This window comes from Monocercomonoides exilis (genome assembly GCF_001643675.1).
Source record: "Monocercomonoides exilis strain PA203 chromosome Unknown scaffold5-2102611, whole genome shotgun sequence".
NCBI classification, from domain to species: domain Eukaryota; phylum Preaxostyla; order Oxymonadida; family Polymastigidae; genus Monocercomonoides; species Monocercomonoides exilis.
The window spans coordinates 1,475,696-1,499,429 of record NW_027150550.1 but is presented as its reverse complement, the minus strand read 5'-3'; the positions used below and the strand labels follow the sequence as shown (position 1 = coordinate 1,499,429).

General features: G+C 35.5%; 5 protein-coding genes across 5 annotated transcripts; 2 read left to right on the top strand and 3 right to left on the bottom strand.

Annotated features, from left to right (window-relative positions):
• Nucleotides 1-5,350: 5,350 nt before the first annotated feature.
• Nucleotides 5,351-7,473, bottom strand: MONOS_4301 (Tubulin alpha chain). Its single transcript, XM_067874364.1, has one exon. The coding sequence runs from the start codon at nucleotides 7,396-7,398 to the stop codon at nucleotides 6,043-6,045; it is 1,356 nt and encodes a 451-aa protein (XP_067734379.1). The 5' UTR covers nucleotides 7,399-7,473; the 3' UTR covers nucleotides 5,351-6,042.
• Nucleotides 7,474-7,914: 441 nt separating this feature from the next.
• MONOS_4302 (putative ubiquitin specific peptidase 15) lies at nucleotides 7,915-14,834 on the top strand. The gene is made up of 3 exons (XM_067874365.1): nucleotides 7,915-7,946; nucleotides 8,046-8,649; nucleotides 8,853-14,834. The coding sequence occupies exons 2-3, from the start codon at nucleotides 8,083-8,085 to the stop codon at nucleotides 14,520-14,522; spliced, it is 6,237 nt and encodes a 2,078-aa protein (XP_067734378.1). The 5' UTR covers nucleotides 7,915-7,946; nucleotides 8,046-8,082; the 3' UTR covers nucleotides 14,523-14,834.
• A 606-nt stretch (nucleotides 14,835-15,440) lies between these two features.
• MONOS_4303 (Unconventional myosin tail) lies at nucleotides 15,441-17,141 on the bottom strand (the record flags this gene model as incomplete). Its single annotated transcript, XM_067874366.1, has 11 exons — nucleotides 17,023-17,141; nucleotides 16,889-16,974; nucleotides 16,688-16,833; nucleotides 16,579-16,644; nucleotides 16,415-16,521; nucleotides 16,290-16,348; nucleotides 16,202-16,232; nucleotides 16,150-16,165; nucleotides 16,042-16,077; nucleotides 15,658-15,977; nucleotides 15,441-15,594 (listed from the first exon to the last, which is right to left on the bottom strand). Exons 1-11 carry the CDS (start codon nucleotides 17,127-17,129, stop codon nucleotides 15,441-15,443), a joined length of 1,128 nt encoding a protein of 375 aa, XP_067734377.1. The 5' UTR covers nucleotides 17,130-17,141.
• A 30-nt stretch (nucleotides 17,142-17,171) lies between these two features.
• On the top strand, nucleotides 17,172-19,241 carry MONOS_4304 (putative Coiled-coil domain-containing protein 13). Its single transcript, XM_067874367.1, has 6 exons — nucleotides 17,172-17,201; nucleotides 17,277-17,327; nucleotides 17,386-17,540; nucleotides 17,596-17,716; nucleotides 17,764-17,882; nucleotides 17,931-19,241. The coding sequence occupies exons 2-6, from the start codon at nucleotides 17,282-17,284 to the stop codon at nucleotides 18,789-18,791; spliced, it is 1,302 nt and encodes a 433-aa protein (XP_067734376.1). The 5' UTR covers nucleotides 17,172-17,201; nucleotides 17,277-17,281; the 3' UTR covers nucleotides 18,792-19,241.
• MONOS_4305 (uncharacterized protein) lies at nucleotides 19,229-22,920 on the bottom strand (the record flags this gene model as incomplete). Its single annotated transcript, XM_067874368.1, has 4 exons — nucleotides 19,229-21,023; nucleotides 21,202-21,333; nucleotides 21,594-22,522; nucleotides 22,608-22,920. The coding sequence occupies 4 exons, from the start codon at nucleotides 22,918-22,920 to the stop codon at nucleotides 19,305-19,307; spliced, it is 3,093 nt and encodes a 1,030-aa protein (XP_067734375.1). The 3' UTR covers nucleotides 19,229-19,304.
• Nucleotides 22,921-23,734: the final 814 nt, after the last annotated feature.

Genomic DNA, 23,734 nt, shown 5'->3' with positions numbered 1-23,734 from the left:
TTCATACAATTTTTTATCTCTCTTGGTAAGTTTCACTTTTATCTGAAGTTTCCAATCTTCATTTTCCGGAGCTCCAAATTCCTATTTTTTACATAAATAATCATTTCACCTTGATCTTCGGGTCTTTTTGCATGGCAGCATAGACTTCTCTTATTATTTTTTTTCCATCTTCAGTTAAAAGCTATTCTTTGGTGTTAATTGAGCATGCTTTTTCTTTTTCATAATGTTCTTTTGTGTAATCTTCTATTTCATCAGTTTATTCTTCAAATCATCAACAACATAATAATTCTCTTCTTCGACATGTTATTGACATACTAATCTCAACATTTTTTTTCATCATCTGTATTGTTCAATCATTCAGTTATTGTCACAAATATTGTCAAATGTGATTCGTATTAAATAATTTGAAAAATAAATATAATTGAAAGTTGAAATTCATTCACTGAATATATTTTGTGATCTTGACAAACATTCAATGCAACAACAAATTTTCTTCAATTTACGTTTTCCAGACTTGTTCTTGACATTTCCTATATTGATCCGTGTGAAATGTTTTCATTTTCAATCGTTTTTTATCTGGTTTTTTGGTCTTCCTTTTGCGCTTTATTGAACTGTCAGAAGCATCTGTGACAATGTGAATCAAATATTTATATGGGAAAATTGAGAAAAGGAGAAGAAACTCTTGAAGAAAAAGGTGTAAATTTATTATAATTATTAAACAATACTTTGAAGAGCACACTAACACTTATTTCTATTAATAACTGTTTTGTGAACTCTGGATGATATAGATTTCTGTTCATGAACATAACTTCGATGTTTGTCCATTCAGTTTGTTGCCAGTCACAAATATCAAATGAACATGATTTATTGTCGTTAAAGTTTTCTCTCACAACTTTCATTTATCAAATGTCATCCTCAGATGATTCAAGATCATTTTGATTGATATTGGAGTATTTTTGAATTCGAATGGTTCTTGTGTGAAATACGGTGCATTTGCATTCATCACTGGGCTCGGAATTGCTTTTTTCATTATCCTTCTGATCAAGATCATCATCACTTTCACAATTTTCTGTCTCGTCATTGCCTATCAATTCCAAATTGATGTTCACAATCGTTATCATCTGTCTCTGTTTCTGTTTGGTTTGTAAAATATTGTGGTGAAATCGTTTGTCTGAAATAGGCATTGGCTTTCATATCTGCAACTATTCTCACATGTGTATTCGTAAGCCTTTCTTTTTTTCTTAGCTTGTTAGAGCCATCAAAAGTATGAATAAAACATTTTTGTTCGTTGTATTTGATCTTTCTTCTGTTTCTTTCAATCTTTCCCATTCTCCTCATTTCATCTTTTATTGATTTGGATTTTTTGTGATGTTTTTGTCTCATCAAAATATACTTCAAATTTGATTGATCAACTCTTTTTCTCGTGAAGAATAAGTCCTTGTTACGGACGATTTTGATTCGTTTTTTCTTTAACGCTTTCGAAAGAGTCTCCACGTTTTCAGCAATCCAACCATCCAATTATTTTGTAATTCATCATCTTTGGCTTTTCAAAAATTCCTTTTGACGACTCAGAAGTTCTCATTCATGAATCGTTCTCAATAATCGCCTATCATCGTTGATCAGACCCTTTTTTCCTAATTATTATTCCCATTATGTTTGAATTTTTTGTCATATTTCAAATTATCTAATTTTGAACATCAAATTATTTAAAAAAAACTTTTTTCATTGCAATAACTGATAATTTTTGAAACTGCATAAAACCAAAAAAAAGCCAAACCCACAATAATAATCATTGTCCACGGTTATTGAAAGTGTCCACCATTATTAACACTAACTATATATTTTTTATATTTTTGATGATTAATGTTAATATTTGTTCTTTGAAAAGCAGAAAATTTCAACTTTCATTTTTATATGAATCGACAAAACAAACAGAAAATTGTACATAATTCTTCAAAATATGTGATTATTCGCGGTCTTGATTACAACCAAGGTGATCATAACAGTACTTCACCGTATAATTATTCATTCATTTTTCTTGTTTATTCAAAATTTTATTTCAAATACAATCTCGACTGTTTAAAATCACATCGAATATTATCAACATCGTTTGCAGTCACATTTTTCGAAGCACCGACATTTTTCCTTTTTTTCATTCATTTCCGACAGCATATTGTCACAGAGCTAAATATAGATTATCACATTATGTTTCATTATGTGTTCATTTTTCAATATAAGATAGGTTTTTTGATCAAAAATCTCAATTTTTTGTTTTTTCAAAATAATGTTTAAAATAAGTCTAAATAATGTGAATGAAAGATAAATATTTTAATTATAATCAAAAAAAGTGTATTTGTGAAGAATTTTAAAAAAAACAAATTAGTTGACCAAAAATTAATTAATTTATTTTTTTTTCTGTGTTAAGTCATATCGCATATGATCACAATTGGATATAGCTCTAAAACGATGTTAAAAACCGGATGAGATTATATCCGATTTGTACTGTATTTAAGTAAAAAGAAACAAAAATTTTATGAATATCTTGTTTCTTCAATCGTGATTTTTTGAAATAAGAGATTTCTAACAAATAAAAAGATACCAGATGATATAATAATTGTTTTCCACATGTGATTTATTATGGAAATCTTGCATTAACTGGAATTCTTAAAATGTTCATAATTGATCATAAACTTCCTTTTGTTTGTCTTGTTTTTCTGGAACAAGAAAGCGGCAATGATTTGTTGTCCAATTTCACAATTTAGATCGCATTTTTGAAGCTTTCTTCAAAGATCTGGACTGTTGAAGGAGCTCTGTGAAAATCATTCACAAGTTCACTTTCTTTGAATTCAGAAAAAATGTTGATTGATGAAGAAACTTGCAATATTGCGTTCATTCCTACTCACAAAAGTTGTTAGATACTATCGTGCGTTGAACCCGATCTAACCTGTTGAATTTGAAGCTTCCATAGTGACAAAATTAATAAATCCAATGACTGCAGCAAGTGTGTTGTATTCGGAGGCAAAACCAAAAGCAAAATATTATCCTTTGAAAGTTAAAAGAAGATATTATCTGACAGGTGAATTCGGAAGCCATCAAGCATCAACACTGCTTGTGCATGTTTGCCTGGCAAAATAATTCTTTTAATGCTGACATAAGGAATGAAAACTTTCTCAATCCAGTTTTCAAACAACTCCTTTGTGAAATATGAAGAATTTCTGATTTCCACACAACCATGAATTCCGGTTTGATAACCTAGACAATGAAGGTGTCTAACGTTGAATGGTTTTTGCACCAGAAAACAAGGAGGAACAAAAGTTCTATCAAGTGAAATGCAGTGGAGCGATGATTACATTTTTTCTCCTCTGTCAACAAGAGTGCGATTTATTTCACGATTTTCTTTTTGTTCTGATGATCAGATTCATCTTTCTTGTATTTTCATGTGCATAATAACCTGATTTATCAGCAAAGAAGATCAAAGATGAATATTTTCCACACACATATTAAATAAAATGATATTTCCGAGTGATAATGCTTTGTTTTTATATTTTCTTTCAATTTTCGTCTCTCACGCTTGATGAGACGACCATCAATTCCTCGCTGTGCCTTTTTATGAATGAAGAATGAAAATTGTGAGAAGGAGTTTTGTGACAAACTTTTGCAACAACGGCTCTTAGCGTTTTCTGTGTGATTTGTTTTCTTTTATCTCTCAAAATTTTCAGTATTTCCATGACTCGTTTTTCTTGCTTTCGAGTCATCAACATGTTCTTTTTCTCAACAACACTTTCTCTTTTGAATCCGGTTCGAATGTGACAAATTGGAATCTGTTAACAGTTGAGTGCCTTTGCAATTCGAACGTTTGAAGGTATTTTCACTTTTCTCATTTTTCATGCGTCGAAGAAGGAACGAATTAATGAAACTTTTGTTTTTGAAGTGTTTCGAGACAAGAAGGATGAAATTATCTGTTAATCAAATTTTGGAATGAATCCTGTCAAAACTATTTTGAATAAAGACACATTAATAGTTGATTATACAAAAGGCATTTCCAGCAAAAAATAGACCAATTTGAAAAATTGAAACAACTATCATAATTAAAGAATTAATGTGTCAAATTTTTTTTTGAAAAGTTCCTTTTGTTAAATTTTCAAATAAAATAAAATTTTCAAATTTCGATCAACTTTCGGTTCTCACTCAAGAAACTTCACAAAAAAGGAAATAATAACATTGCCAAGATTTTGTTTCAATTTTTTTGAAATTTCATGAGTGGGAACAGAAATTTGATGAAATAAAGAGATTTTTATTACATTTGATTATTAAACATAAGGAAGTTTTCAAAAAAATTTTGGACATGTTGCCAACATTTAACATGAATGAAAAGAGAAAGAATTTCAATAAAAAAATGAATCAATAATGGTTGATCTGTGTAACTATTTAAGAAATTATTTCTTTTTCCGGGATGTTGATAATAAAAAAGCTTTTATGTTTAAACAAGAAAATTTGAAAAGAAAAGATTAACCCGTTGCAAATTGTTAAAAAGTTAATTTTCAAGAATAAAGAAAGTCAAATGCTCGTGAAAATTTTGAAACATTTTCCAAGTGTTCTTTTCCATTTATTGAGCGAGAATACTAAATCTGAAATTGTTGATGGAATTAAGATGATTTGAAAAATGATCACTCATATGGAGATAATTCGAACTTTTAAGCTTTTTTTTAATGGTGAAATAAATCTTTATTTCATTAAGAACTGAGTTATAATTTATGTGATCATTTCATTTTTCGGAGTGCTGTTTTTTCGAAAGTTGTTTGTTGACGGGAAGAGTTTGTGAAACCAAATGCAAAAATAACCACAACTGTTTCAATAACAAATATTTTAGCATAAATAAAGATGAAGATATCTTTGATAATCTTTTTCCTTTTCGAGAGAAAATATGTTAATAGTGTCAGTTATTTATCGGTACCATTTTTTTTTCTTTTTTCTTTTTTCTTTTCTTTTCTTTTCTTTTGATTTATTTATTTATTTATTTATTTATTTATTTTTTTTTTTTTTTTTTTTTTTTTTTTTTTTTTTTTTTTTTTTTTTTTTTTCGATGAACGACAGCAACAATAAATGGGAAATCGTGCCGCACAGGTCCAGTTTGGACGTTCAAACGAGTTTGAATGGATAAGATATATTAAAAGGAAAATTGTCCGAATTATTCACAAGGTTATTATTGAGAAATCGTTCTTGTCCGGTATTTTGTGCCCATTCTATAAATTAATAATCCAAAAGTTCATTCTAACATCCAATTCACGAATGTTAACATGGAAAAATATGAAAAGAATATTCTTGCATTCTACAAATGAAGTTTTTTGAAAAAATAAATATTCATTAGAAAATATGATGAAGAAAAGAATTTAGATTTCTTTCTTTGCAAACAAAAAGTCAAATGAATTGAAATAATAATTTTTTGCAACTCTTCATTTCATGAAAATGTGTGATTGAAGACTTTACGTTGCAAAGATCAACGAACAGTTGCATTTTTCATATTTCGAATAAATTTTAAAAAAAATTACCAATGTTTGACATTGAGTTTTCACAAAAACAAAAGATAAAAATAGGTGGAAAAGAAATATGTATATAAATAACCAAAAAAAATAGAAAGCAAAGCATCGATATTAAAGAAGATGCAAACAAAAGCAAAGAGCAGAAAATTAATTGACAATGCAATATCCTTCAGCAGTCAACAAGGCATTCATGCTCTATGACTTCCAGAGATAAACGCCTCGACTTTGAGTGTGAAAGTATTGCATACATCTCATCTGTTGTTCTTGAAGCTAGAATTGCATCAACATTCAAATATCTAACGAAGAATATGCTGTGCGCCTCAATTGCACAAAATAAAATTAAAAAAAAAATATCCAGCTTCCAAATCTCAGCAACATATAAAATAAAATCAAAAAAGAAATTTCATACAAAATCAAAAATACAAAATCCACAAAATTAGTTTTTATTTTGAACTCATAATATTTGTATTATCCTTTAAAAGCAAATAAATTTTTTAAAAAACTAATATTCCTGACCTTCTTGTTCTTCCTCATCTTCACCTGATTCAGCACCAACTTCTTCGTAATCTTTCTCAAGAGCAGCAAGATCTTCTCTTGCTTCTGAGAATTCTCCTTCTTCCATACCTTCTCCGACGTACCAGTGGACAAAGGCTCTCTTGGCGTACATAAGATCAAATTTGTGATCGATTCTTGAGAACACCTCAGCAATGGCTGTTGAGTTGGAGATCATGCAAACAGCTCTTTGGACTTTAGCCAAATCTCCTCCTGGAACAACTGTTGGTGGCTGATAATTAATTCCGCATTTAAATCCAGTTGGGCACCAGTCGACAAATTGAATTGTTCTCTTTGTTTTGATGGTTGCAACAGCTGCGTTGACATCCTTTGGAACAACATCTCCACGATACATCATGCAGCAAGCCATGTATTTTCCATGTCTTGGATCGCACTTAGCCATCATATTTGCTGGTTCAAATGCAGAGTTCGTAATTTCTGCAACAGACAAGTTCTCATGATATGCCTTTTCTGGAGTAACAACAGGAGCGTATGATGAAAGCATAAAGTGAATGCGTGGATATGGCACCAAATTTGTCTGAAATTCGCACAAATCAACATTCAAAGCACCATCGAAACGGAGTGATGCAGTCAATGACGAGATGACCTGGGCGATCAATCTGTTCAAGTTGGTGTATGTTGGACGCTCGATATCGAGGGAACGACGGCAGATATCATAAATGGCTTCGTTGTCGAGCATGACGCACACTTCTGTATGGTTCAAAAGTGAATGAGTTGAAAGAACTGCATTGTATGGTTCAACACATGCGTTGGAGATTTGAGGACTGGGATAAATTGTAAAAGTCAACTTCGACTTGCGGCCATAATCGACTGATAGACGTTCAAGTAACAGTGATCCCAAACCAGCACCAGTTCCTCCACCAACTGAGCTGAACACCAAGAATCCCTGAAGACCTGTGCACTGGTCAGCAAGTTTACGGATTCTGTCGAGGCACAAGTCAACAATTTCCTTACCAATTGTGTAATGTCCACGAGCGTAGTTGTTGGCTGCATCCTCTTTTCCAGAGATGATCTGTTCTGGGTGGAACAACTCTCTGTATGTTCCTGATCTCACTTCATCAGCAACAGTTGGTTCGAGATCGATGAACACTGCACGAGGAACGTGTTTGCCTGCACCAGTCTCAGAGAAGAATGTATTGAATGCATCATCTCCTCCTCCGATGGTTTTGTCTGATGGCATCTGTCCATCGGGCTGAATTCCGTGCTCCAAGCAGTACAATTCCCAGCAAGCATTACCAGTTTGGATACCTGCCTGACCAAGGTGGATCGAAATAACTTCACGCATTTAAATTTATGTTTAATTCTAAAACTTTCTAATTCTGTTGATATGAACACGTTTTGATAATCCGAAATAAAACATTCCCTTACTAAATTAATTTTCTAGTTGGTTTTGGGTTTTTTTGACATTGATGTTTTCTGTTTAAATTTATGATAAAATAATCTTTTTTCAAGGGAAATGAATAATTCAAACTTAAATGAGCTTAGAATTGACTTTTGTCAGAGTTTCATAAAAAATATTTCTTTTTAAATTGATTCAAAACGTTGAAAATAATTTTTTCAAGAACAAATTTAAAGAGAGAAATCAATGAAAACATATGTTCAAAAGAATGAAATCATTTCCAAATGAAAAAATTGCATATGAATATTCATCGAAATAGAAAAAAATTGAAGGAAATAACAAAAACTCGTTGTTGTTGTTTCATCTTTATTATGAATCGTTAATGTTTATATAAATTTCATTGATTGATTTTGATTTTCATCATTGAACTCAACATGAACTGATCAGTTATTCCTTATTATTGTTTTTTCATATTTCTTTGTTCCTTCTTCAATGTTTGACTAATTTTTTCGAACATTATTTATCGTTATAATTTTATATTTTTAATTTTAATTTTTATTTTGCATCTAATTCCATTAAATTTTTAAAATAAGTGAATTTTTCATTTTCACTTGATTGTTGAAAACTGTAATGACGACTTCATTCACGTCCTGCGATAATGATCCATTAACAGTCGGTAGAAAAAGTAGCAGTGATTTTGTTTATATTCCGGATCCTATGGCTTCGTATGACAAGCTTTATGGCTCTCCATATGCTTCATCAGGTTCAACGGAAGATGTTAACACCTCATATTCACCTTATAAAGTTTCATCATTCCCTCAGGATTTTGAATCAATCTACTCGTCAAAATCACGGAGCAGCGAATGCCCACAGTTTCCAGGAATTGTTGGTCTTTGGAATCAAGGGAATACATGCTACATGAATTCTTCTCTTCAATGTCTTTCATCATCTTTGCTTTTTACACATCATTTTATTTCATTCAATTATTTAAAGGACATTAATCTTAAAAATGTGCTTGGACACGAAGGAAAAATTGCAGTTTCGTTTGCAAAGTTCATAAATCAAATGTGGAGAGGCAATTTCAAGTGGTTTACTCCAAAAGAGTTGAAAATGGTAATTGGCCATTTTAATGAGCAATTCGCAGGAATGGAGCAACAAGATTCTCAAGAATTTCTTACATGGCTTCTTGATCAACTTGTATGAATTGTTGAAAAAATTCTTTCGGAAAAATAATTGAAATAATAATAATAACATCTGAAATCCAAAAAGCATTTTTCTTTAAATTCTATGTCATTTGATAGATTCATTCATCATTTTTTGAATTCATTTTTTTCATTATTTCGCATTTATTCTCTGAATTTTGCAACTTCAATTGATAAATAACTCCCTAATGAACTTAGCACGAAGATCTTAACCGTGTCACAGACAAGCCGATTGTGCCGTTCAGCGAGGTTGATGCGTCCGACCCTTCCGCCGCGAAGGCTGAGTGGGCAAAGCACAAGCTGCGCAACCAGTCTGCTGTAGTCGATCTGTTTGAAGGGCAGCTCAAATCAACAGTGGACTGCCCTGACTGCCAGAAGCACTCTGTCACATTCGACCCAATCTCAATCCTCTCTCTCCCGCTGCCTGCATCCCAGTTCGTCCCCTTGCCGGAGACATCTGGTTTTTCTGCCTCAGACTGGGGAGAAGACAAAACAGGCGGAACGGCGCTGCATTTCAAGGTTTTGTTTGTGCCTTGTCCTCATCACGCACATTGTGATGCAGAGGAGAAAGGGATGCCTCAGGCGGATTGTGGAGAAAAGGAGAAAGAGAAAGAGAAAGAGAAAGAGAAAGATGAGGGAGAAGAGGAATGCAAGAGAATAACAAAAGATTGGCCGAAGATTAGAAAAGTGGGGAAAATACTTCCATTTGATCTTTCAAACACACGAATTATTGAAAGGCACATTGAAGATGAAAAGAACAACGAGAAAAATATGGAAGAAACTTCTGATGAAAAGCCTTCAGATTCTGCTTCTTCTGCAACAGAATCATCTTCATCCTCTTCTTCTTCTTCATCCTCATCCTCATCCACTTTGCCATCTGCACACAGCAAAGCACCCACAAAGCAGCTGTCAAGCACTTCATACGAGTGTTCCACAGCTGAATATGCCAAATATCCTCAGCCTGCTCATCTCCGCCCAGTTTTCTTTGAGTTTTTCCTTCCATTCGACTCGTCTGTGGCTGATCTCTTAAAAGTTGTATCAGAACACATCACAAACACTCCTTCTTCTGATGCTGATGCTTCTGCTTCATCATCATCATCATCTCCTTCTTCTTCTTCATCTTCTTCCTTTTCTCCAATCGACCCTTCTCATCTCATCTGTGTGCGCTGTCATGACTCAATGATCACGCAAGTGCTCCATCCATCTCACATATTCGACAAGGAGTCCAAAAAATTCGTGATTGTCTATGAGACAGGCGAGGCAATCACAGACGAGGAAATAGACAGACTGAACGAAGACGACACATTTTTATATACTCCCTCAGAGTTTGAGGAGGCTGTGAAAGAAGCTGAGAAGAATGAGAAGAATGAAGAGTCTTCATCATCATCTCCTTCTTCTCCTTCTCCTTCTCCTTCTTCTGTGTTTCTAAAAGTATATTCAGGCACATTCACAACAGCCGGGCCAAGCGAAGGGCAGCTGGCGGAGCATCGGAACTTCTACCCGTTTCTGCTGCGTGTGAGTGCAGAGTCCACATACAGAGAAATCCAAGAGAAAATTTGGGACCGGGTGAAGACAGTGCTTGATGGAGAAGTGTACAAGAAGTGGGTGGAAGAGAGAGAGGATGTGAGGAGGAAGGAAAGAGGCGATTGGATGGGCAATGAGAATGATGCAATGAAAGACGAAGTGAAAGACGCAAAACAACAAGAAATGACTTCTTCGCCTTCTTCTTCCTCTTCTCGTGTTTTAGAGCCACTTTTGGGGGAGAACAACTGTTATGTTCCTTTCTGTGACAAGCTGTTCAGCACTCATCCTCTCTTTTTCGTGCCTTCTCTGCAGCGCCCCTGGTGGGCAGCGACGGAGCCTCCGTTTCATCACTCGAATCCTGTTGTGCGATGGAAGCACCAGGCAAAGAGAGACAAAGATGAAGAAATGGGAAAAGAGGAGAAAGAAGGGGGAAATGAGAAAGAAGAGAAAGAAACAAAAGAAGCAAATGAAGATCAACAGATCTTTTCAATATCACTCAATGACTTTCCTTCCATTGCAAGTGTGCGTGGGAATGTGAGCAATGCATTTTCAGATACTCAAACAAAAACAACAACAACAACAACATCGTCATCGTCATCGTCATCTGCTTCTTCTTCTAATGATGATGCGGATAATGATGCTTCTAATGATGATTCGTGGCTGGCTTCACTTCCGCTTCCACCGCGTGCGCTGGTGCCGTATCGAGTGCTTGTTGGGAGGGCAGAGATGAGAAGGAAGCAGAGGGAAGTTCGGTTTCCAAAGGAGAAAAGGAGAAAGAGGATGAGTGTGGACATCAAGGGAACGACGATTACATTCAAAAGCGAAGAAGAAAAAGAAGAAGGAGCATTTGGGGAAGGAGAAGGAGAAGAAGAAGCAGATGAAGCAGATGAGAAATGCACGCCTTTGCTAAAGGAGATGCATTTGACGATTCTTTGGACAGCGCCTCATTGTTTGTCAAAGCTGAAGGCGGTTGATGCAGTCAAGCATTGGACATCAACTGCATTTGATATTGAGGATGAGATGGCACCTGTTCTGATGAAGGAAGAAGAAGAAGAAGAGAAAAAGAAGAAGGAAAAGGAAAAAACAAAGGAAAAAGAAAAGGAAGAGAAGAAAGAAGAGGGAGAAAAGGAGAAGGTGAATGGAAATGAGAAAGGAAATGAAAAAGAAGCGAAAGCAAGCAATGAACCTGTTCCAAATCCTGATCCAGTTGCAAAAACAGAAGAAAAAGAAAAAATCAAATCAAATGAAGCAACAACTTCTTCTTCTTCTTACTCTTCCTCTTCTTCCTCTTCCACATCATCTTCAACAGAAGATCCCCCATATGTTCCATTCCCCCCAGATTCTGTGTCTATCTACGACTGCTTCTCCCTCTTCACTCACACTGAGAAGCTGACAGCCGAAAACAGATGGTTCTGCAGTGTGTGCAAAGACGACAAAGAAGCGATGAAGAAGATGGAAATCTTCCGCCTTCCTCCTCTTCTCGTCATCCAGCTGAAGAGGTTTGCTTCAACTTCTTCTTCTTCTGGTATTGCTGCTTCGTTTGGAGCAATGCAGACGCATTTTGGGGCGAGGCAGAGGAAGATGGAGGTGTTTGTGGAGTATCCGGTGGAAGGGCTGGATCTGAGGGAGTACGAAAGATGTGGAGAAGACGTGAGAAAGGAGATGAAGAATATGGTGGAGGAGGAATATGACCTGTTGCATATGGCAAAGGAACGAGAGGCTGATGATGTTGGTGGTGAAGGGAAAGAAAACAAAGAAAGCTCAGATAAGAAAGAGAAAGAGGAGAAAGAAGAGAAAGAGGAAAAGGAAAAGAAAGAAGTTCACAGCAACAATGATGATGATGAAGATTTTCCAGCTATTTATGACTTGTATGGAGTGTGTATGCACATTGGCTCAACAGCAGGAGGGCATTACATGGCAGCTACTTTGTCTCCAATTACACAGAAATGGTATCATTTCAATGACAACACAGTGAGCGATGTGAAGATGGTGAAGAGAAGAAGAAAGAAGAGAGAAGGAAAAGGAAAAGGAAAGGGAAAAGAAGAGAAAGACGAGGAACAGATGTCTTCTTCTTCTTCTTCAGTTGGAAAAGATCAGAATGATGGACAAAAGACAGAAATGAAGGAAGAAGAAAAAGAGAAAATTAAAGCAGACAATCAAAGCAGCAATTCTGATGAGAAGGAAAACAATCAAAAATCGAATGAAAGCTCAAAAGATGAAAAAGAAGGAGAGAACAAAGAGAGCATTCAAGCAGAAGAAAAAGAAAAAGAAGAAGAAGAAGAAGAATATGAAGAAAGCATAGAACCAGATGTGGTCACACGAGATGCGTATCTGCTGTTTTACAAGCGAAGAGGAATCAGCTGGAAAAGAGAAGACACAGAATTTGTGCTCAGAATGGGAGAAGAGAGAGAGAAGGAGATTAGAAGGGAGGAAGAGGCAGAAAGAGAAAAGTGGATGGAAGAGATGAAGAACAAGAAGAAGAAAACGGAAGATGAAAAAGAAAAAGAAAAAGAAAATGAGAAGGAAAAGGAGAAGAAAGAAGAGAAGAAAGAGAATGCAAATGCAACATCTTCAACACCAATCATAACATCTTCTTCTGTTGAAGAGCCACCTTCACCTGTTCCACTGACACAAACAGAAGACAAACTTGGCAAAGAAAAAGGGAAAGAAGGAAAAGAAGAAACCGTAGAAAAAGTAGCAGAAACAGAAAAAGACAGTTCTTTGCCCACAAACGACAATGAAGAAGTTCCCGATCCTTCTTCTTCTCCTCTCCCTCCTCCTTCCAACATCACACAAGCGCAGATTGCTGCCTCTGTCCACTCAGCGCCTTCGCAGGAGATTCAAAGCAGCGAAGTGAATGAAGGCATTCTGGCAGCAATTACAAGCGAGCTTCCGACCAATTCGTCAGCTGGAGATGCATTTGTGCAGCACCCAAAGGACGATGCAGCTGGAGCTCTCTTGTCTTCTTCTTCTGCTTCTGCTTCTTCTGCTTCTTCTGCTTCTTCTTCTTCCTCTGCCCAGCCAAACTATTCAGAATATGTTCCTCCTCCTCCTTCCTCGTTTCCCTCAGTTCCTCCGCTGTTCCTGCCTTCAAACATCAAACTGTTCAAAGTCGAAGACATCTCAGAAATTGTGTCAGCAGAAGCTGAAAAGGAGAAGAAGAAGAAAGCAGCAGCTTCTTCTTCTTCTTCTTCAACCTCGTCTCATTCGTTCATCTCAGAAGATGCCTATGGAGGTGGATGTGGCTCAAGCTATTCATATTCATCTTCTTCTTCTTCCTCCTCTTCTGCAGATGCTGTCTTTCTTGGTCCCTCACACTCAGGCGGATATCATTATCGTCAGGGTGGTTCATACCCTAATGATGATGACGATGATGATGACTTTGAGAGTGATAGTGACAGCGATAGCGACAGAAATGAAAAAGATGGAGAAAATAAGAAGAAGAAGAAGAAGAAGCTTGGCGAGATTTCGATGTTTGAAAAGCGGACGAAGCAATTTGAAGGTAAAATTGACGAGCCGACGACAGTTGCATCGAGTGGGCGTGTGCCTGTTGGAGCCTTCTTGCTGAACGGGGGCATTATGTTTGGAGACAAGCCAAAGATCTATCGCTCATCATCTTCTTCGTCATCATCATCTTCTTCTTCTTCTTCTTCTTCCTATTCTTCTTCTTCGAAAGGAAATAGAAGCGGATCAGCAGAGCATCAGCAGAAGTACTCAGAGTTTGGCGAGATCAACAGGAATGCGGAGACACACGAGCAGTACACCACCCGCCCGACGCCGCTGGCTTTCCGCGATCCGTCGCCGCTGTCGCAAAAGTACGGGCCGCCAGAGCCAGTTCGGAGTGAGTTTTCGCAGAGCGCGTGGGACAACGGAGTGGCAGACGAAGAGCAGGCGCTGAAGCTGGCAATGGAGGCGTCGCTGAAGGAGCAGGAGGAGATGATGAAGAGACAGAGCGGAGAGAATAAAGAGAAAGAGGCAGAGAAGGGGACAGAGAAAGAGAAAGAGAAAGAGAAGGAAGAGAGTAACTTAGCTGCTCTCAAGAAAGATGAAGCAGAAAGAGGTGAAATGTCGAGTCAGCCAAGTTCAGCGTCGCAATTGGCGAATGTGAAAGATCCGTCAGAAGAGCACCAGAGAGACACAGAAGTTGCACCTGCGCCTCTTCCACGTCCGTTGCATTCTGAGCTATATGCTGATGAACAGATGGAAGGAACAAACAGAGAAGATGTTAAGCATTTGCTTGAAGGTGGGGTTAGAGAGATTAATTCTGAAACGCCTGATTTCAGCAGCATGTCAGAAGATGAGTTGCTGCAGTTTGTGTTGGCGCAGTCGTTGCAGGAACAATAAGAATGGCGAAAGCTTGTTTCGTTTTGATGTTTTGTAATTGTTGTTATTCTTTCTCTTTCTTTTTTTTTGGCTTTTGAAATTTTAAAAAATTGGATTGGCTTTTAATTTATTCCATTTTTATTCTTTTAATTAAATAATATTTTGCTCTTGAAAATTATTTATTTTAAAGGAAATTTCATTTTTTATTTTTTTATTTTTTAATTTAAAACAAAATAAAAATGAATATGCTTAAAATGGGCAGAGTTATCCTTTTCATTCTTCCTCGTCAGTTCAGTTCTTTGTTGAAAACATTGGCAAGCATACAACATGTCATCATTTTTTTTCTATATTTTTTATTTTCTTTTTAAAAACCAAAATACAAAAAAAAAGTTGGTGCAATCTTTGTAAATTTCGTCCGAGAATAAGTTTCAAGTGCTTCAATAAAAAATACATCAGCAAACCGTTAAAAATGAAATTCTAATATTTAATCCTTGAAAATGAAAAAAAAAATGAATTGTAACATTGTGTTTAGAAATGGATAATAATAAAACTTCACTTCACAATTGTGAACGACTTAAAATAAAAACTTAAAAAAGATCTAAATAATACAAAATACATCTTTTTGTAACTAATAATGCCAGAATACAAACATCTCGCTTCAGGACTGAAAAAGCTGAGAAGAACATTAAAAATCTGGAAAAAAATAAGCAAAACTTCGTTTAAAAAATAGTAACATGAAGGGCGATACAACTTTAAAACTAATCAGTAATGAAGTTCAATAATGAAACAAGGGTTGTTATCAACACAAAAGACTTTCATAAAGAATACAAAAAAAAAGGAGCATCATTACAAATAAAATTTCCTAAAATCTCTCGGATAAATCAATAATACTCAGCATGGAATTAACTTTTATCAAAAAAGAAAATATCATTAATTCAGTTATTTTGAGCAATAGCAAACAAGATCAAGAACAAGGCAAGCAAATCCCCAAAAAAAAGTAATAGCTGAGCATAACAATAAATGATAAGATGAATGAATCTCACTACGTAGTACTGAAGGTTTACGAATGGTTTGCTGATTCAATGGAAAAGTACTTTGACAAAATTTTTTGATCAAAATTATCAAAGCAGGGAAACTGATTACGAAAGTGAAATACCGCTTTCCAACAAAAAGAATAATCACAGTGATGCATTGCAAAAGGGTTTCAATCATCAATGTTGGATTTAATTGCTTGCACAGCTCCCTAGGATCAATTATATCACCTTCAAGATCACCCAAAGAAGAAAGCATATACAGTTGGAAAAAGCAAAGCAACAGATTGTTAAATATTGATATGATGGATGAAATGGATTGCAGAATAAACTGCATGGGCAATCGCTTCGGGAAAGCTTCCACCCAATAAATAGCAATCAGCAATAATCCAACTGAAAAATAATGGAGTTTTTGATCGAATCTGAGAGCAACAATTCTGATAATCTATTTTTTTAGGTTTGTCAAATCAAACTGCTTCAAAAAATGAAAATGATGCCTATAATAAAACCGACATCACAATCGTGAAGTGGAATTGCAAAGAAAACTAAAAAGAAATGTTTAAATGAGAAGTGGGTTATGGACTCTTATAAAGAAGAATAGAAAATATAAAATAAACAAGAAAAGATATAGAACTTCATATTTATACATATTTATTTAGTTTAACTTACTTTTTTGTGTAAATTTGGGTTGAAACTCCTCCTTCAGCCAAGAATATTTAAAAAAATGAATTGAATTTGAAATAATAAAAGAACATACCATCAACTTCGATAAATCTAATTTCCCTTATAGTTTTTTCATCGATTCTATATTCAAATCTTTTAAAAAAATAAAGCAGATAAATTTTAAATTTGCAAGAAATTGATAAAATGAGTATATCATACGCATTTGAAAAGTTGACTGGAAGATCAGAATGAAGATGCTTTTTATAAGCTTCTACTAACGTTAGCACTATCTCAATCTTTCTTGTAGAGACCATCAAATAATCATACTTTAAAAAGAGTTAAATTTTCATTTTTGAATAAAAATGTAAAAAGCATCAACATACTTCAGTAGGAACTCTTAATGCAAAGAAATTGTCTGATAAGCAAGATAAATTAACTGATCCTAGATCCTAAACCAGATTTAAAATACGCGTTAGAATCTGACTTTCAGACCTGAAGTGCTATACGACGTTTGAGTTTAAAATTACCAGGAGTTAGGTTATAAACTGCTAAATCTGTAATCAATAAAATTCTCTTTTGAGTTTTAAGTCGTTTGTTGACTTTAACAATTTCATCAGAAAACAGTATGTCGGTATCCCCTATAAATTATCAATTATTCAAAATAATTAAAAATGTAATATTCAACAATAATACCAGTCTTTCCTATCATTTTCATAACTGATGAATTTAATTTTAATTTTAACAAATCTCCAAGCGGAGCTTTTGTATCAGAAGAGCGTCTAAACGGAAATATGTATCATTTTTATGAATAGTTAAAAAATACAGACCGACGCTCTTTCATCCCCATAAAAAATGGACTTTCTCCAGGTGTTATAGACGAGCTTCCAAGAGTCGTTAAAGGGGTCCCCAATTCAGCTGGAACTTCGTGAGACATTTAATTAAGAATAATTCCCTTAACAAAATTCGAAACTCCCAAAAGAGGAAGCGATTATTTGTTTCTCAAACGGTTTTCATATTTAATCACAAATTTGAGCTTTTATTTCTTTTGTTTGCAAATATTTTTAATTCTTTTTAAATAAAGATTTGATGTCTTCGGTATTTCCGAGTCAAGATCCCTCTGAAATTATCAAAGGTTTGGAACATTTGTTTTTCTCTTAATCTGAATGTAAAATGTATTTTAAATTTCACAGATTTAAGAGAAGAAAACTCTAGACTTTTAGATCAGCTTTCAGATGCACATCTTGAACTTAGTGAGCTTCGAAAACTTAAAACCAGTGCAACAGATTTTGTTATTCCAGAAAGTGCTGACCTTCGCGAAGCAAAAATTCTTGATCTTGCAAAAAAAGTGTGAGAATATGAATAAAATATTTTGCGTTAATTGTTTCAATTTCATAATTTAGAACAGAGATTTGCGAATGAATCTTTCAAAAGAGAAAGGAAAAAATGCAACGTTGCAGAAAGAGATAGAAAAATTGCAAGATGAATGCCAAGGATTGAAAGAAACCCAGGCATTTCAAATTGGTTAGCGAATTTTATTTTTTCAATAATTATTGAGTAATATTATTTAGAATCCGGAGGAGATGGTAGCGCTGACAATTTAAAAGATAAACTTTCGCGAGCAAACAATAAATTAATTGAAGCGCGAGCAGAGATGCAATCACTCAAGCAAGAACTCAGTAAAACACAAGTATTTTTCAATCTCTTGTTTATCATTTTAATATTTTTTTTCAACTAGCGTGCTCTGAAAAAAGAGGTCGGAGAAGGGGTATCAATCAATTCCCTGCTTCACGACGGAAGCAACTGGCGTGGGAGAGCGCAAGAAATTAGCTTGTTGAAAGAAAAAGTGAAAGAGTTGAAAGAAGAACTTGCATCGGTTCGTATGGGAATAGCAAGTGCTTCAAGAGATGAAATATTGACCAACACAGATGGAGGTACAATTGGAAGTGACATAAGCGAAGCAGAAAAAAGAGCATTGAGAGAATTGTCTGCGGCAATGGATGGTGGACTGAATGAAGGAAGAGAAGAAGATGAGATGATTGGCGGAGGGAAAAGAGGAGGCAGCACAAGCGGAGCAAGCGAAAGGGCGTCTGTTGCTGGCGGTGCAGGAAAAAGAAAGGACTTTGCAGCTGAGCATCGCACGCAAATAGAAGAAGCGCGGCAAAAGAAGCTTGCGAGAGAGGAAGAAAAGAAGCAGGCAGTGGAGGAGTTGGAAGCGATGGTCCATCAGCTGAAGCAGCGTGTGGAGTCGGTCAAAGCACGTAATAAGATCTTGGAAGACAACCAGTTTTCGATGAACGAGAAGTTCCAGACGATTGTGGCCAAGACGAAGAATGACGACGAGTTCATTCAGGCGCTGCAGGCACAGAACCAGGTGCTGAAGAGAAAGCTGGCTCAAGCACAGACACAATCACAGACACCGAGCAGTAAAGCTTCATCCACTTCAAGTTCTTCATTGTCTTCTTCTGCTGAGCTTGCCGAGGCGAGAGAGAAGACGTTGATGCAGGAGAGGAAGATAGCAAGACAGGAACAGATTATAAAGTCCTTGCGGTCAGAATTGGATGCGCTGACTGCTCAAATGATGGATGAGTCGCATTAATTTGGTAAGGGAATTTTTATGTGTAAATAATAATTTGGAGTCAGTATAATGCAAAAGCATCTCTTAAGCCGAAATAACTATGAAACTGCATTTCATCTCTTGTACATATCGATTGCCATCGTGTTTGAGCTTGTTGTTTGTATCTGTACAACGTGGTTGGAGAATATTTAACTGCACTTTAATGATTTTCACTTCACACTGTGTATTCTTTCTCTTTGCTTGAAGCATCTCAATTATTTTCTTCCATCTTCTTCAAAATCAGCATCATATTTGACACAACATAGATTTTCAGGTTGTCGATATCAGTTGAATTGTCATTTTTATTTTGATTATTTTTTTATTGTTTGTTTGTTTGTTTGTTTGTTTGTTTGTTTGTTTTGAGTTTTCTATATCTATTTTTTAAAAAGCTTTTAAATGAACTTAAAGAAACAAAACAATTTTTAAAGCAAATGCATATTAACTTTTTGTGTCACATAAAAAAAATAAATCGTTTTGTTTGTGGTTAACGTTTAATTAGCCTGGTTCCATTTTTCCGGATGATGTGTTTTCTGAACTGAAATGTGAAGGAAAGAATGTTGAAAAAGGGAAAGGCGCAGAAGAGCTTGAAGAGGCAGATGGTTGAAGGTTGACTGCAGGCGGTGAAATGAGATCTGGGCGAGTGAATGAAGTCTGTGATATGCTGAGTGAAGGCTGTGGAATGGCAGAAAATGAGCTCATTGCAGGCTCCATTGGGAAGATTGAAGAAGGCTGGGCAGTTGCAAAGGAAGGGGAAGACGTGGGTAGATTGATGATGGGAAGAGGTTCATTGCGCAATTCAGATACTTTCTGGAACAGCGAATCAAATTCATTGTCGATGTTTGTTGAATCTCCTTGTATTGAGTCAGTTCCTGGTTCACCCTGAGAGCTACTTTCATCGCTGCCATCAGAACTGTCATCAGAACTATCATCTGAACTATCATCTGTTTCTTCTTCATCATCACTATCATTTTCATCATCATCCATTCCTTTAGATCCTTTATTCCCATTTTGTTCTGCTTCTTTCACCGACCAATCCAGCACCTCGGGCTCTTTCATTAAAAGTTCATCCAACATCGAGTTAAGCAAGCGCGATGTTGCATCCGCTTGATACTTCTCCAGCTCCTCCTTTGACAGCTCTCCTTCTTCCATCTCGTCTTCTTGTCTGCTGTTAACACCTTTGCATTCATCGTTTTCATCATCAGCCTTCAGATACTCGTTCAGCTCCTCTTCCTCAAGAAGCTCCATGTAAACTGTGTACCGCTCATATATCTGGTCCGCCCTCCGCTTCACAGAGCGGCAGGAGCTGCTGCGTGCTGATTCCAGAACAGACAATCCTGTTTTGTCCATCCAAAGTGAAGTCAGCACTTCGTTGTTTCCGATTCCGTGCTCGATATCTCGCTTCTTCATACACAACGGAGATATCATTGTGTCGTAGTCTCCATCATCTTCGTCTTCTTCATCTTCATCTTCATCTGCAATATCCTCCTCGTCTTTACTCATCAAAAGCGAAGGAATTCCAGATCCATCCCCCTTTTGCTCTTCGGCTTCTTTCATCGAATTCTGCTTCCTTTTCCTCTTCTCCTCCTTCCACGCAATGAGCGCTTTCTCTTCTCCGCGCTTCAGCGAAGCCATCATCACATTCAAAATAGCGTTCTTTTCTTTGTTTGCGCAGGTTGTAAACTCGCCAAGCAAAAGAAAAGGAATGCCAGATGCAATCACCGAATCAATCACCATCCGCTTCTGAGCTCTCAAATCCTTTCTGCCTTCACTCGGAAGCGCTGCCTCCTCCGAATCCAGATGCTCATCTTCGTCTTCGTCGCTATCGTCACTTTCATCATCATCATCATTCCCGTCAACTTCGCATTTGCCGTCTTTTGCTCCAGCACATTTCAGGGCAAGCCTTTCTTTCTTCAATTGCAGCTTCTGCCTTCTCTTGCTTTCCTTTTCGGCTCTCTCCATCAGAACGATAAACGGGCAGCACAAGTTGTGTATCATCCAAATAAGATCGATCTTCGCGGAAAAGGTCACGCTTATGAACGAGGCGGCTATGCGGCGGATAAGCATGCCTCCTCCGAACTTCACAAGCTCCAGCTGCTGGGCGGTCGTTCCTGCTGCAAGATTTGAGAGCGTCCATGTGCACAGCCTTGACTGCTCGCGGTCGTAAACAGGAAGATACTGGCAGAGAAGATACAACACTTGATGCTTCAGAAGAAACTGGAATTGTTGATTGAGGTGTGTGTTTTTGACGGTGATGGCAGAAATTAAATGTTATAAAATTACACCATTGTTGGGGCAGAGAAAGAGAGTGAAGAAAATCCAATAATAAAATATAAATCAATTTATATGTTTTAAATAAAATTTTAAATAAATAAATAAATAATGATGCACAAACATCATTAAACTTCTTGTCATCAAGTTGGGACAAATTATTAATAATAACAAGAGCAGATGATCTTCGTATGGAATACTCGTCATCAAAGCTTAGTCTCATTAAGCGTGGAAACATCGGATAACCTATTAATATCTAACATATGTGTTTAATTTCAAAAAATCATCCAATAAATTATTTGATATCAAAAATATCATGAAAAAGCATAGATAAAATAAGAAATATAGAATACTCGTTATTTTTAGAGAGAAAAGGAAAAAAACGAACAAAAAAAGTCCATTTTTATTTCTTCTTTTCAAGCAATATTAAAAGTTCGTTAATTTTCTCATTCAAAAAAAATTTTTTTTCATTCGTTCTCTTTATTCCATTCTGCTGAATAGCCTGTTCAATCACACCTCGCCTAAATCTGACTTCCACGCTATGAGCTTCGCAACAATGTGTGACATGTCTGAAAAAGTGTTGTCGGTACAGTCATTGAGAGACATCAGCTGCAGACAAGGCACAAACAGCAATTCCCAGTCATTCAAGTCGTCTTTGTCTGAAATAACAAGTGACAGAAAGTCGATAACTGCACAAAGCATCTTCAGAAAAATCGGAAGGGATGAACGCACTTTTCCAGCAGAATGTGAAGATGAAAGTTGAGTAATCGGAGCTGAAGTGATAATTGATGGAGTGAGTGGCAAAGAGGACACAGAAGCCAATGGGGCAATTGAAGGATTGATAGTAGGATCTGTCATTTGAAGTGGGTTTAATGCAAAAGATGATGAAGTGGAAGAAGTAAATGGAGATGTTGAAGAAATGAAAGGTTGATTGATTGCAGAATCCGATGTAAAGGGAGATGAATACAAATTTGCTGAAACGCATGAGGATACAGATTTGGAAATATGTTGCACGTTATCAGCATTAGTAGCATTTACAGTTGAAAACCCTTTTTGTTTTAGTAAAAGCTCCATCATTTCCGTTTTGGAAACAGGTTTTCCATCTGAAATTGAAATCTGATTCGTAAATATGACAGAAGGTATTTGACTTGCATATCGTTTTACTAAACTTAAAGCATATATGTGAAGAGAAGTCTGCCTCATGCACTCAAGCAAATCATCACCATCGAGTGCAATGTTATAAAAAGTTAAAAACATTAATTCAACAAATTCTTCTGTGTATTCTTTTTGAACAGAAGATATTAATGAAGGCATAAAAGATAGCCCAAGAGGCCTCGACAATTTTGCATCATGTTTTGAAATATTTAGCAATATTTTGACTGAAAGAAATTGTGCATTTGGTATTGTAATGCAATCTAAAAACTTGATTATACGCGATATCCCATCTAATGAGCAAAAAGTTGAAGCATTTGAATATACTTATAAAGTTTTGATGAATAAATGACACTTAATTTTTTAAAAACTGCACACATCTAAGATTCGAATTTATCTGTTGAAGAGACGTTACGATCACCTCAGGATCTACACCATTCAAATTTTCTAAAAGACTCATAAACTCTGCCTGAGATACTCGTTCCTCTGTTCCGGTACTATCTTCATTATCACGTATTTTTCGACCTTTTTGTAATTGACCAGTTCTTTTTTGTTCACGAAGAGAAATTGCAATGGTCCTTTGTGGGTCGTGTATTTCATCTTTTGATGAATCTTTTTCAAATGAGGAAAATCTGTTTTGCTCACGAAATTCACGAGAAAATGATATAAGTCTTTTTGGATCTTTTATCATGTATTTTATTATGGGAGATGCAGTATCAATTTTGAAGGAGAAAAATGCCTTATTCAAAAAATTTTATGTTTTAAATAAAAAGCTTGCCTCGATTTTCAAATTCATATAATGTTTAATGAATTTATCTGAAATAACAAAATATTGTTTGAGTAACTCAATTCACATACGCAAATTGAAAATAAATGTGAATCATTTCATGTTTGAATTTCTTCAGATCTATTTTCTGATATTACATTTAATAAAATATATGTTCCCAATTTGTTGAATTTCGTTTCAGAAAATTACTTTCTTTCCCATTTTCTGTAATTGTTTTTCATCAGATTTCAAAAACCTCATGAATTGTTCAAATTTGTTTTTCTTGAAATTCAAAATTAATCACTTTGAGTGTTTCTGAACAAAAAAATGTTTGGAACAAACTGATCACTGGCTGAGAATCAGAGTGTGCAAAAAATTTAACGCTATTTCATTATTGGTGAAAAGGATGAGAAAATGTATTGGTGATTCAATTTTTTTTCGCCAACATAGAAATTTCTAATATTTCCAAATAAATTCCTCATGATTGAATTTTGGATATTTTCAGATGCTTTCACCTCAAACAGTAAATTTATTTAAAATTCAAACAATTTTTTAATTTTCAATGTAAATTTATTTGAAACGTTCCTTTTGTTTAATTTTCAGTAGAAAATGAAAAAAGAGTATTTTCATCAAATTATCTTTCCAACTCTCCATGATTCACAATCATGGAAACAATGATATTGAAAAGCATTTGTTTCCATGATTGTGAATCATGGAGAGTTGGAAAGATAATTTGATG

Excerpts from the sequence above, each read along its gene's own strand:
- MONOS_4301 (XM_067874364.1), bottom strand. The coding sequence starts at position 7,398 with ATGCGTGAAGTTATTTCGATCCACCTTGGTCAGGCAGGTATCCAAACT.
- MONOS_4302 (XM_067874365.1), top strand. The coding sequence starts at position 8,083 with ATGACGACTTCATTCACGTCCTGCGATAATGATCCATTAACAGTCGGT. Across the intron at positions 8,650-8,852 it reads CATGGCTTCTTGATCAACTT|CACGAAGATCTTAACCGTGT; the intron begins GTATGAATTGTT and ends TAATGAACTTAG.
- MONOS_4304 (XM_067874367.1), top strand. The coding sequence starts at position 17,282 with ATGTCTTCGGTATTTCCGAGTCAAGATCCCTCTGAAATTATCAAAG. Across the intron at positions 17,541-17,595 it reads TTCTTGATCTTGCAAAAAAA|AACAGAGATTTGCGAATGAA; the intron begins GTGTGAGAATAT and ends TTCATAATTTAG. Across the intron at positions 17,717-17,763 it reads AACCCAGGCATTTCAAATTG|AATCCGGAGGAGATGGTAGC; the intron begins GTTAGCGAATTT and ends AATATTATTTAG.